This window comes from Coenobita brevimanus, chromosome 24 (genome assembly GCF_032717465.1).
Source record: "Coenobita brevimanus isolate Jiangsu-jjx chromosome 24, ASM3271746v2, whole genome shotgun sequence".
In the NCBI taxonomy this organism is placed as follows: Eukaryota; Metazoa; Arthropoda; class Malacostraca; order Decapoda; family Coenobitidae; genus Coenobita; species Coenobita brevimanus.
In genome coordinates, this window is record NC_136977.1 from 6,646,646 (window position 1) to 6,659,603 (window position 12,958).

The 12,958-nt window shown below is 39.5% G+C and overlaps 1 protein-coding gene across 1 annotated transcript in view; it reads right to left on the bottom strand.

Moving 5' to 3' along the window:
- Positions 1-1,340: 1,340 nt before the first annotated feature.
- The window catches only part of LOC145393423 (proline-serine-threonine phosphatase-interacting protein 1-like), a 35,841-nt gene continuing 24,223 nt past the window's right edge, over positions 1,341-12,958 (bottom strand). The window contains exons 10-12 of the mRNA XM_080267519.1: positions 8,305-8,506; positions 6,647-6,732; positions 1,341-2,201 (exon numbers count right to left, since the gene is read on the bottom strand). Coding sequence (XP_080123645.1) covers positions 1,998-2,201; positions 6,647-6,732; positions 8,305-8,506 — 492 coding nt within the window. The 3' untranslated portion in view covers positions 1,341-1,997. The remainder of the gene's footprint in view (positions 2,202-6,646; positions 6,733-8,304; positions 8,507-12,958) is intronic.

Here is a 12,958-nt window from a genome sequence, read left to right on the forward strand (position 1 = left end):
CCTCCAAGCCAAGCTTTCTCATTGCCCACTTCACCACCTCTCTAGGGACTCTGTCAAAGGCCTTTTCCAAATCAACAAAAACAAAATAAAGATCCCTTCTCCTACCAATATATTTTTCCTGAAGCTGTCGAACAATGAATATGGCATCAGTGGTCCCCCTACCTGGCATAAACCCAAATTGCATCTCATCAATATTCACTCTTTCTCTAATCATACCTTCTAAAACTCTCTCCATTACCTTCATTATCTGATCTAAAAGCTTTATACCTCTATAATTTCCTCTTTCCAGGGCATCACCCTTCCCTTTATACACATTTACAATTACACTCTTCAGCCAATCATCTGGGACAACACACTCATAAATAATCCTATTTATCAGGTCGGTGACTAAACTCACCCCTATATCGCCTGAGGCCTTCAACATTTCGGCAGTCAACCCAGACACACCTGCTGCCTTCTCCACCCTCATCCTGCCTATTGCCTCACTCACAGTAGCAGTATCAATCAAAGGCCAAGGGCCAGACACTGGATCTGCTGGCTCCAAACCTTCCCTGCCCCAGTCAAACTCCTCATTCAACAACCGGTTATAATGCTCTCTCCATGCATCTTGAATATCCTCACTGTTCACCACTACCCTTCCTTCATCATTCTTCACACACTGCTCACCTATGATATCCCGATTATCCCTCTTCACCTGACCTGCCACCCTAAATATATTTTTCCTTTCCCCATGATTTAGGTTATCAAGTAATTGTCTCTGTGACTCAGACTTTGCCCTGTATACCTCTCTCCTAGCCCTACGCTTGGCAGCCAAATATTCCTCTTTGCTACCACCCTTCTTCCATTCCCGGAAAAGCCTTCTTTTCTCCTTAATTGCAGCTTCTACACCCTCATCCCACCACCAAGTTACTTTATGTCTTGGTGGTCCTCTTGTCCAGCCGCATGTTACATCAGTAACTCTCAAGAAATTGTTCTTGAGGGCTCTGTACTGTTCATTAACGCCTCTGTCTACAGCTCCCTGTTCAGCCACCACTCTCCTCAACTCGCTATAGAAGGCATCCCTTACTACTTGGTTTTTCAGCTTCCATATTTTCCTCCTAGGTACATAAGTCCTCTTTTTCATCACTTGTTCTTTAAGCACCATATCACAAATCAATAGTTTGTGCTGCTGCACACACTCCTCACTTCCTATAACTTTAACATCCCTCACTAACCTTCTATCGGCCCTCCTAACCAGAAAATAATCTATCTGCTATTTTTTTATCTTTTTATTTACATGAATAGAAAACAGGACAGTACTCCACAAAAAATTCACATGTCTAGAGTTTGAAATTATATAAGAAGCTAAAGACAACGATTATTAACTATTTAACAGCATCAGATAATGTTTTTCTCAGAATAGTGTTTTTTGCTTCATGTTGTAGGTTGTCACTAGACATGATGGGGAGCAATTTTACTGTGGTCAGTGTGATTGCCTAGAGCCACGGCAGTAAGTTAGCAAGTTTCATCTTTGGTAAGAGTGGAGGTAGATATGGAGAATCTGGTTACATTGGCTCATACTCTTTAAGCAGGGATTGTTGAAAGTATGCATATTTGAATCTGATCCTTTATTGCATACTGATACTACAGCAATATATCACACAGCCCGACTTGCACTTTGAAGAACTTTTAGCATGAAATTGCAAACATGTAGGGTATTAGAGTACAATACTGTACTTTTAATGTGCTTATTTTGGGGTATACTGTTCTTTAATAACAGCAGATGAGACATTGCAGTGGTAGCTAAGTTTATTAACTGTGGTGATAATTCAGGTAGAAACTGTTACTGTGGCTGAGGTTGTACTTATTAATGATATCTCTTGTAATTTTATCACTTCATTTTGAGACAGTGCAGAAATGTATAACAGAATTATTATTTTTTTTTATAGTCATATAGCTGTAGCTCAAGTATTGGCTGCTAGTAAATGTAACTGTTAAAAAGCCTTAAAGCGAGTTACCTACATCATCTTGGCATCTTTGGTATCTTTGGTAATAGATGTTTTGTCTGCATTCCTTGTAGAAGAAGAGGCAGATGATGAGATAAAGTTGGCAGGAACAAAGCCCAGATTTCCTGCACGCGTTCTCACCAGACTCCATTCATCATTGCTGCCCTCCATCACAGTTACTGCTTCACCAGTAGCCAGGGACACTTCACTCTCACTCTGTGCAAATGATAATCATGTTTTTGTGTTAATACAGCAAAATATTACTGAAAACATAGGTACAGTGGTAATAGTTCTTACTGGTTAGAACATTCCTTTTGGAGTGATGGCCTTCCATAAGTTAGATCCTGAAGGTGACTGGAGGCGTTTTGATAATGTCACCAAGGGAAGCAGGCAGTGCTGCTGTTGGGTGTCTGCCCTTCTCTCTCCTCCATCCTTCTTTCCTTCCATCCTCTTCTGTCTTTCTTTCCTTCATTCTTTCCTTGTCCTTCTCCCTACAGGTGACTTTACATTCCCTCTTCTGTCTTTCTTTCCTTTATTTTTTTCTTTCTTCTGCCTGTGGATGACTCTACACTGAGTGACAAGACAAATGGTTTCCCTGTACACCAGGAAACCATTTACTATGCTGGGTGGTAACCATAAAACCAAATTTTGGCGCCTGGTGGTTTAGTGGGTAATTATTGCGCTCCAATTGGACTGAGCCGGTGAAGGTTTATATCCAAGGGGTGGTTGGGGTTGATTGCTCATGTACTGCCACTCGGGGATGAGTGAGGCTGGTCACTCTCATCTTAAACGTCGGGACCAACTGCCTAGCCCCAGGCTTTTATGCTCCTCATAGGACAATGTAGGACTGGATGATGGGTGGATGGATGGATGGGAAGCAGGCTGGTTATCTACCCTAAAATATATTGTACTATGGTTGTCTAACCTTGGGGCCCGTACACCTCCAATAACTGGTAAATTGGAACCCTTTTCAGGAATGCCATGCTTCCTTCTAAAGAACTGAGATTGGCCATGGCATTGTACAGCTGAAGGTCTTCTGTGGGTTGAATGCATACAGAAGCACCAAAACCAGCTAAATACGTCCCTGAAGGGCTGAATATTACTGATATTGTAACTATAGTATCACAAACATTGTTTTCATAAATGATACTGTTGTATCTACATCCATTACTGCACCTGCTCTTGTTGCCACAATCATATCTCTTCTAGAAATGCTGAAGAACTATAGACATTCCAGAAATGTGACATTGTTTTCATAAATGATACTGCAGTGTCTACATCCATTACTGCACCTGCTCTTGTTGCCACCATCATATCTATCCTAGAAATGCTGGAGAAGTTAAGACATTCTGGAAATATAATAATACAGTACAACTACCAGTACTTTCGTGTTAAGTACTACTGTATACAGTATACCAAACCTGCTACTCACATTACTGATGTTGCATAAGGCTTGTATGCAATGATATTGTTAGTGATAATTCTACAAGCTAAAATGATTCACATATCTAGTAGCCACATGCACATTACTATCTATCTATCTATTGCCAGATGCCTTAATCCCTTAAGGGGTGGCCACAAACAAATCGCCTCCATGTCGCACATTACAGAATATTGTATTACCCACTGACTGTTTATGTCCTGCTGATTGAAAGTGTCACCAAAGGAAAGAGCCACCATGTATTGTGCAGTACTTGCACTATTTTACAGAAGTCTTGCATGATAAATTACTGTATTATAAAGTCATGAAAGGCATTTATTTATGCATCAAAACTAGATTTACCATAAAAGTTATGTACAGAAAGTCGGTTTTAATTGTTTGAAATTTGTGAAACTGTGCCAACACTAGATGCATGATGGAAATTCATATACTGTATGAGAGGGGAGAAATATGGAGTGAAAAAACTGTACTCAAATATTATCTAAGTATTGCATATGCAGTTGAGCCTTTCAGTATGATTATATTCCTTTTTATTTTTTCCTCTCTCTCTCTCTGGACTGTTACATTCAACTCAAAAAGAATCCTAACTGCAGTGATTAATAGCAATCCCTGTCAAACATTATGTTACAATGATGATTTTTTTCATGCATTATAGCTACCACTAGAAAAATGCATTGATAAAAAAAAAAAAAAAAAAAAAAAAAAAAAAGTTAAAAAGGATCATGAGAAAAGGAAAAGGAACCCCTCCTCATACCCAATTACTATGAAGAAAGAAACCTGTACTTTACACAGGAAAAATCATCCAGTATATTACCACTATGCCGGGTTCAATTCCTGGTTTAGCGGTAATATATTCGACCAAATAACTATGATCAAGCTTCACTGCCCTCTCCATCTGTAGGCATAAAAAGTGTGTTGGTGTTGGGACAATATTCTTGTTAGTGAAGGAGGCTCTTTAGTGCCTTTTCCTTTGCAATATATCACTTTAACCCTTTGTGGGCAAATGGGGTCTCTGCGGACCCCAGCATGTTTTTAAAATGTTGCCATTAAGCCATTTTTTAATTTCATAGCCTGGCCTCTCATGACTTTTATTGTAGATGGTTATTTTATATCCTCATAAAATTTGAACAAAAAATCTCGCACGATTAAGGAGTGACATTGCAATAAATGTCAGTGAGGTCCACCAGGACCCCATCTGGCCTTTCATGTGATTAATTTTTTTTATATATCTTTTTTTAGATACTTCAGATTATAAACATTAGGACAATGTCAATACCAGCAGCAAAGTTTTATACCTCAATGGTGGTGGCAGAAGGTGACCAAGAAGAAGAAAATTATTCAAATGGTGATTTATCTGTATCTGACGCTGATGATTATGAAGTGCTCGAATGATCAGACAGTGAAATTAGTGTGAGTAGTATTGAGTCTCCTGTGAGTGCTGATGATAATTCTGAAAATGCAAGTGGTGGTAGTTATACAGAAGATGCTCATCAAGAGGATAAAACAAGAAACTGTTGTACCAAATTTGAACATTATAGGGATAGTTTTATTTAATGATCATGCTAATTTACTTTATACATGAACTTATTATTTTGAGAACCTGTTCCAAGAATACTGACAATCAGACATTCAAATAAGTGTAGAATCAGTACTTCCACACTCAAACTTTAATAAAATTGATAAAACGAAAAAGTTTTGTAAAAAAAAAAAAAGAGGGGGGGGGGGAGACTTGGTGGGTTGGTTCCACGTGTCGTGTCCTGGGCAACATATGTACAAAGTTTAGTAGATATAACTTTATGAATATGACAAATACACTATTAAGGTCTGGGGTCCGCCGGGACCTCATCGGCCTTCCCTGTAACTTGGTAACCCCTGGCCCACGAAGGGTTGACTTACCCTACTGTTCTGTTACATGTTCTTTATGCCTTTGTAACCACAACCTAACATAAAGCATATACTGTACTAGAAAGTGAATATCAGCCTGCCACATGCAAAAATAATCTGGTAAGGTAAAGGTGCTAAGGAGCCTTTTTAACTGATGAGAATATATCCAAGTAACAGCATTCCAGATACCCAATGGGGTGCTTTCAAAGCTAGTATTCCGGCAGATGTCACCACCATTGGGACAAACACATTCCCCTCGATGTTTAAACAGCATAATTTTCTTCGTTAAATATCTACACTCGTGTGAAACTGTGAGTCATGGTAATGTCATATACCATAATATAAATACTGTAATACAAATAGAACACATATATATAACGTAGCGTGAATTTTTTATATTTCTCATAAATGGAAATTAAAATATCATTGATAGCATGTGATGGCAACCTGCCATTTCAGTGGTCCTATATTATTTAATTTCTGCTACATTTAGTGCAAGTTAGGTTCTTAATACATAGTTTGTTCAGACTGTAAATTACGCCTAGTGGGTATCTTGACTCATTCAGTCTTTATGTGGGCAGAAATTTAATGTTGAGTAAATACTAGGACTCAACATTTTGCTCACTCCCTTCATGCATGCGCGCAAGACAGTCCAGTGTTAAATTTTTTCACGAGAGATTTGTTTTCAAAGCAAATGCACAAGGACTAATGCTTAAAATAATACAATTTAGACTACTTGTGGTCTGGTTAGGTTAGATAAAGTAAGGTACTGTAATTGCATTGGAGGGTCTGAAGGGGCAACACTATGGCCTTCTCAAACCATGGCAACACGGGTCTTGTGGTGTGCATGGGTGAAGAGAGTGAGCAAAATGTTGAGTCCCAGTATTTACTCAACATTAAATTTCTGCCCACACAGAGACTGAATGAGTCAAGATACCTGCTTGGCGTAATTTACCGTCTGAACAAACTATGTATTAAGAACCTAACTTGCACTAAATGTAGCAGAAATTAAATAACATAGGACCACTGAAATGGTGGGTTGCCATCACATGCCATCAATGATATTTTAATTTCCGTTTATGATAAATATAAACAATTCATGCTACGTTATATATACGTGTTTTATTTGTATTATTTATATTACGGTATATGACATTACCATGATTCACAGTTTCACACAGCAGTGTCGATATTTAACAAAGAAAAATATGCTTTTTAAACAGCGCAGGGACTGTGTTTGTCCCAATGGTGGTGACATCTATCGGAATAGGCTTTTCAGAAGCACCCCATTGACAAAGGGCATCCAGCAGAAGGGAGATTTGCCCCTTAGACTTACCCTTGAAGAAAATTTATAAAGTGCGTGAGCTTTGCGTATGGGGACAGGACTCCTTTCTTCACTGTCATCTTCACTATCTGAGAGTTCTGAGGGAAAAGATAAACAAGAGAACAATGAAAACCATTAATCTAGGGAAATGGTTACAATACTGATAAAATCTTAACAAAGAAATTAAGAAATAATTCCCAGTCGAAAAACAAAATATTAATAAAAATTGGATATAGTTGTACAGTTGTATTGGTGATTGTCTTTTTTTCCCCCTCTTCTAAAATTACATTTCAGTTTATCATCATCATCATCATCATAATTCTGACATCTTTCTTCACCTATGGTTGGGGCAATGTAGGTTCTAGAAAGCAAGAAAAGAGAAAGTTCAGTTGAGAGAAGATATATCAAGAGTAGTTCCACTGAAATGGGTCAGACACTCATTATCTTATCATTCTAGTTCCCAAAGTCTGTCTGTATTTTTTTTTTTTTTTTTAACAGATGCACTTCACAGTAACCTAAATCCCAGAATCAGTCGGTCAACTATCAGGCCAAGACATAGGTGCCAAACCCTTATCATGTGCTCCTCATTATAGTACACAATACAACTTACCAAGTCAAGTTCCCTGTCAGTTCCCTAGCCCTGTCACCTTCTGTACGTCACTTTCAAACACACTTCTCCCACACCTCCTCCCACACCTCCTCCCACTTTCAAACTTACATATAACATATGCCAGGTACTCTTTTCATTCCCACGTCTACATCCACTCTTTCTATGTGACCATACCATACAAGCAAACTCTCTCCTATCGTAGTATCAACAGGTTTCCTTACATGATGTCTTTTACTGACTGCATTATTTCTTATCCTGTCCACTATGCACTCCGCACACATTGCTAAGCACCTTCATTTCCCTATTACATGTACTGGACTTCTCATTCCCGTGCCACAGCAAGGCCCATATTTTTATCAGTTGAGGAAGCTCCCTAATGCCATTTCCTAAATGAAATATTTTGTTTACTGCACCTTATGTGTTACATAAATCCTTCCAATATCTCCATACTCTGCATAAATAATGTAGAAAAGAATATTAACCAGCCATATCCAGAAATAAAATGCTAAGGATGAGGTACATGTATTAGGGAACTTCCTTAACCTTTGAGAATATGGGCCCAAGTCTCACGCCCTCATTTTAATGTGGGCATTAACACCCCTTCATGCAGTCCTCTTGCAGCCCCCAGACTCAGACCTCTAATTCCTATTTGAAGTCTTCATTGAGCCAGTCACTCTTCACTGTGACACTATGCTTGCCTGTCATTTTTGTGTATGCCTTACCTCTCTTTTTCTAACTGCACTGTGGTACTTAAAACCCCTCACTGTTCAAGTCTCTCCATTCATCAGTACAGGCCTTTGAGAGTCACACTCTCACAACAACCATCACTTTCCTCATACCTCCATATACTTTTAAACACGATGCTTACAGGCATCCACTGGACTCTGTACCCACCTGTGCTATGGCCTACAGTTTCCCTGATACTACTTACAAATGTCCATATCCATTTACAGTACATCACATAGCCAGTACACAAATTTTTTATAAGCACATACAGCACATGCACCCTTACAACCCCTTTCACCCAGCTCTTTTGCAACAGTAGATCTGATCCACTTACCTGTAATGGTGGAGCGGACAGAGGGTGTGGTGGCTGGAGTGGCTGAAGGTGTGGCTGAGGGTGTGGGGAGGGGGAGGCAAGAGGCAGGGGTGTATATGAGAGGGACTGGTGGGGTCTGCTGCGTTCTGTTCTCTGCCACCCACGCGCCCACCTCCCCTTCCACATCCACCCGCACTAGCAATGATCTTAGATTCTCTTGTTGCTGTGTGGTTGGAGGTATTAAAACAGTGTTGAAAGCAGAGGTTACTGGTGTGGCATGGTTGAGTTTGTGAAGGATGGCTGGCTTTGACAGAGCATATGTTAATAAGTATGGCATCTATCAGGGGCGCACCCAGGAATTTTCTAAAGGGGGGGCCCGTAGTGAGGTGAGGACAGGTAATCCGATAATTACAGGGAGGTCACATGCAGGTTTAGAGTCAGGGAGCTGATGGCTCATGTGTTACTCTTTGTTTGTACTTGCCAATTATTCATGTCTTGCTGTTATCGAAATAAATATATATAAATTTTTAAAAGACCCAAAGAGCAAAGGGGGGGCCCAGGCCCCCCCCCCCGGGTGTACCCCGGGCATCTATCTATCTCTAGCCACATGCCTTAATCCCAGCAGGGGTGGTATGACATGCTACCATGATAACTGATGCTGACAAATATCAGTTTGGGAATGTAGGAGTGGGTATATGCAGTTTGAGCCTACATGTCTGATATTTTTGTTCAAGTATGAATAAGTATGAATGGAGGTGAGTATTATGAAATGATATACAGCCACTGTTGTATGGATGTAGGTTCATGATGTATACAATAACCAATACAGTAGGTGCAGCTAAGGCTAATTCAGGGAAAATAGATTTGCAGAGAACTTGGATTATAGCTGGAAAGAGGTAAAGGGAGTTAGACAGGGTGCCAAAGAAGTTAGTTGGGGAGTGAAAGATAAAAATGGTAGATTACTAGTGGAGACGGGAGAAAAAGTAAGTACATGGAGAGAACACTTAATGAATTGTTAAACACAGAGAATGAAAGTAATGCAAGTATAAGTGGCTGGGGAATGACTGGGAGACAGAGGGATGTAAGAAAAGAGGAAGAAATCAGTAGGATGGAAGTTGTGGAAGTGATGAAGAAAGTTAAAATGGGGAAAGCCCAAGGAATTGACGGAGTGTGTGGTGAAATGCTGAACCATGGGGGAGAGACAGTGGTAGAACGGATGTGGAAGATGTGCAGATTGGCCTGGGAGGAAGGTAGAGTCCCGGATGACTGGAGGTCTGGTATAATTATTCCTCTGTACAAAGGAAAAGAGGAAAAAGAAGTATGTGGTAATCACAGGGGCATTTGTCTTCTTAGTGTAATACAAAAAGTATATGGTAGGATACTTATTAACAGAGTTAGGGAAATAACAGAGGAATTAGTTGGGGAAGAACAGGGAGGTTTTAGGAAGGGAAGAGGTTGTGTAGATCTGATATTCATTCTTAGATCTTTAGTGGAAAAGTTTTTAGAGAAGGGAAAGACTTTGTAAGCGGCCTTCATGTTTTTGGAGAAAGCATACAACAGGTGGATAGACAAGGATTGTGGAAAGTATTAAGAATACAGTAGGGCCCCCATTTATGCGACAAATTGGTGGACAAACAAGCATGCACAAAATGGAAAACGCATAAATGGAACCACAGGCCTTATGGGAAAAATGGAATTTGGTGGACAGATGATCCCCACTTTGTGAGGGTTAGACTTATGATTACCTGTTATATTCACACATAGACATTAACCCATCACATCCGGGGGTTGTTTTCACCACCCAAAACACCAGCAAGTGTTTTTCTTAAAAATCACTGTTATTTAAACAATATTTTCTCAGCTGAAACTATAATATAATAGTATAATATAATAATATAATGCTATAATCATAATTATACCGTAATACAATAAAAATACTATAAAACACTAGATCGTGTATACATGCCACACGGACGTCCCTAGGTCATCATGTATACATGCCACCCAAACGGGATGGGTTAATACTCCTCCATTACAAAGAACAATGATATTTATTCAAACTAAAGTACAATAATAAACAAAGAACAATGTATAAATTTGTGCGTATCTGAGAATTGAGAAGTACAGTACGCAATTACTCCATGCTGACGACTTCAGTATAGCCATTTTTTTTTTTTTTTTTTTTTTTTTTTTTTTTTGACTAATGACTTTCAAAAATATAGTTTCACACTGCATTTTTTTTTTTTTTTTTTTTATGAGCGCTGAAAGTGGTTCCTGGCGAAATATGTGTGACGCTAGACAGCCATTGACGTGTTGGTTAGGTCAAAAGTTTTTTCTTGATTGGTAATGAGTACTTCCAAGAGGCTTAATGGCAATCATTGGTGGTTAAAATTTTTATGGGGAGTGTTAGGAGGAGTGTTAGGGGGCAGAACTAGTTGGTCAGGCTAGGTTAGAATGCCTGATGTGTCCAGTCAGTGACCTCGTATGCAAACACACCGTCTTGGGTATCTTACAGCAGACATATAATAACCTATCTTTAAATATATTTCTAACGAAAAATATGCGGCTCCTAGAACCTAACCCCCTATTTTACATGTAAATATACGTCACGTTTTTGGATGAAGACTACTCAGAGCATGTCTGATACAGTGAGAGACTCGGGCTGAACTGAGCAGCGTGGCGAGGAGATATTGTTTGGCAGGAATTTCCTGACTGGAACCCGAATTTAGGCCACTATGTGTAGCAAGCCGCATAAAATGAGTTAATTTTGCATAAACTGATAATTACTGAATGAAAAATTTGCCACTCGCATAAATGGAGAAATGCATAAACTGAACATGCATAAATATATGGAGTATATGGGAAGTTGCTGAATGTTGTGATGAGCATGTATGAGGGTGCTAAGCTTGCAGTGCGTGTGGATAGTGAAATGAGTGAATTCTTCTCTAAGGTTGGATTGAAACAGGGATGTGTCATGTCTCCATGGTTGTTCAGTCTGTATATGAATGGGGTTATAAAAGAGATACAAGGCACGACAGTGGATGTTGGAGTGGCCCTAATGACAGAGGGCAGTGTTTGGACACTCCTGTACTGTTGTTTGCAGATGATACTGTGTTGTTAAGTGAAGACGAAAGGGAGCTGCAAGGCATGGTGGATGAGTCTGGGAAAGTATGTTAGAAAAGGAATCTAAAGGTGAATGTAGGGAAGAGTAAAGTTATGGTCTTCGAAAGAGGTGAAGTCAGTGAATGTACAATGAGGTTGGATGAAGAGGAAATGGAAATGTGTGTGCGTTTAAGTACTTGGGTAATGTGATGAGTAAGGATGGAAGTTTAGAGGGTGAAGTGCATGAAAGGGTACAACAAGGAAGAAAGGTTGCTGGTTCCTTGAAAGCAGTGATTAGGAACAGGAAAGTAAGCATGGAAGTGAAGAAGTTACTACATGAGAGTACCGTATTGTGATAATAACTCTAACGTATGGAAGTGAAGCTTGGATCTTGTTGGAGAGAGACAAGTCAAGAGAGCTGTGGAAATGAGTTATTTTAGAGGAGCATGTGGAGTCACATGGAGAGACAGATTGGCAAATGAGGAAGTGAAGGATCATCGTGGTGTGGATGTGGATGTGATTGGAAGCGTTAGGAGAAACATATTGAGGTGGTTTGGCCACGTGGAGAGGATGGAGTGTGAGAGGCTAACAAGGAGAGTGTATGTGAGTGAGGTGGAGGGGAGGAGAGGGAGGGGGAGGCCAAGGATGAGATGGAGAGATGGAGTGGAGAGGTATATGACGGAGGGGGGTGTGACCTGGGATTAGGGCAGTGAAATCAAGGGGGACAGGGCGACATGGAGGCGATTTGTTTGTGGCCACCCCTTACTGGATTACAGTGTCTGACAATAGATACATAGATTTATCAGACCAAAGACAGATGATCTTTATTAGAAAACTTGCGGAAATGATATATATTTTCATGGTAATTTGGATGTTCTTGCACTATTTGAACATAAGTTTTTCCCCACTGGATATTTTGCAGTCATTCAATATAAATTAAGTGTCATAGGGTGCTTTGCAGCATCTCCTTCTTAGGGATTTATTTTGAATATTCCATAGAAATGAGAATGTCAGGACTGATGAATCAGGCATCACTAAATGATACAACACAGAATAGTGTGTTATGAGAGAGACTAAGCATAAGAGATATTAGAGAAGCAATGTGAACCAGTAAATTAAGATGGTTAGGACATGCTGAGAAGAAGGGGTAGAGTGCCTTGCTGAAGAGAATCACATTTACAAATATGGAGGGGAGATTGTCCAGAGATATAGTGAGGAAGACTTGGGATGCAGTTCTGTGTAGGGACCTTTGGGATGTCAGTAGGGGTTTGAGAAGGGAAGTGGCCCAGGAAAATGAAATACTTACACATGCTTGCATGGTTAGTGATTTCAAATGTAATGCAACCTTAGCATTCTATTAAATCATTTTATTTTCAACACATTTTGCATCAGTAACATAAATGAGTCCATGAAGTGTAATATGCAGAATAAATAACTATGGATGATACTCATTCCTACCACATAACAAAGGTTCAATAGACATCATGCAACCATGATTAACTATTCAGACCATGAGAGTCTCAGTTTTTCTCATTAAATCAAACCAACTATAAATAATAATAAAAGAGAAAAT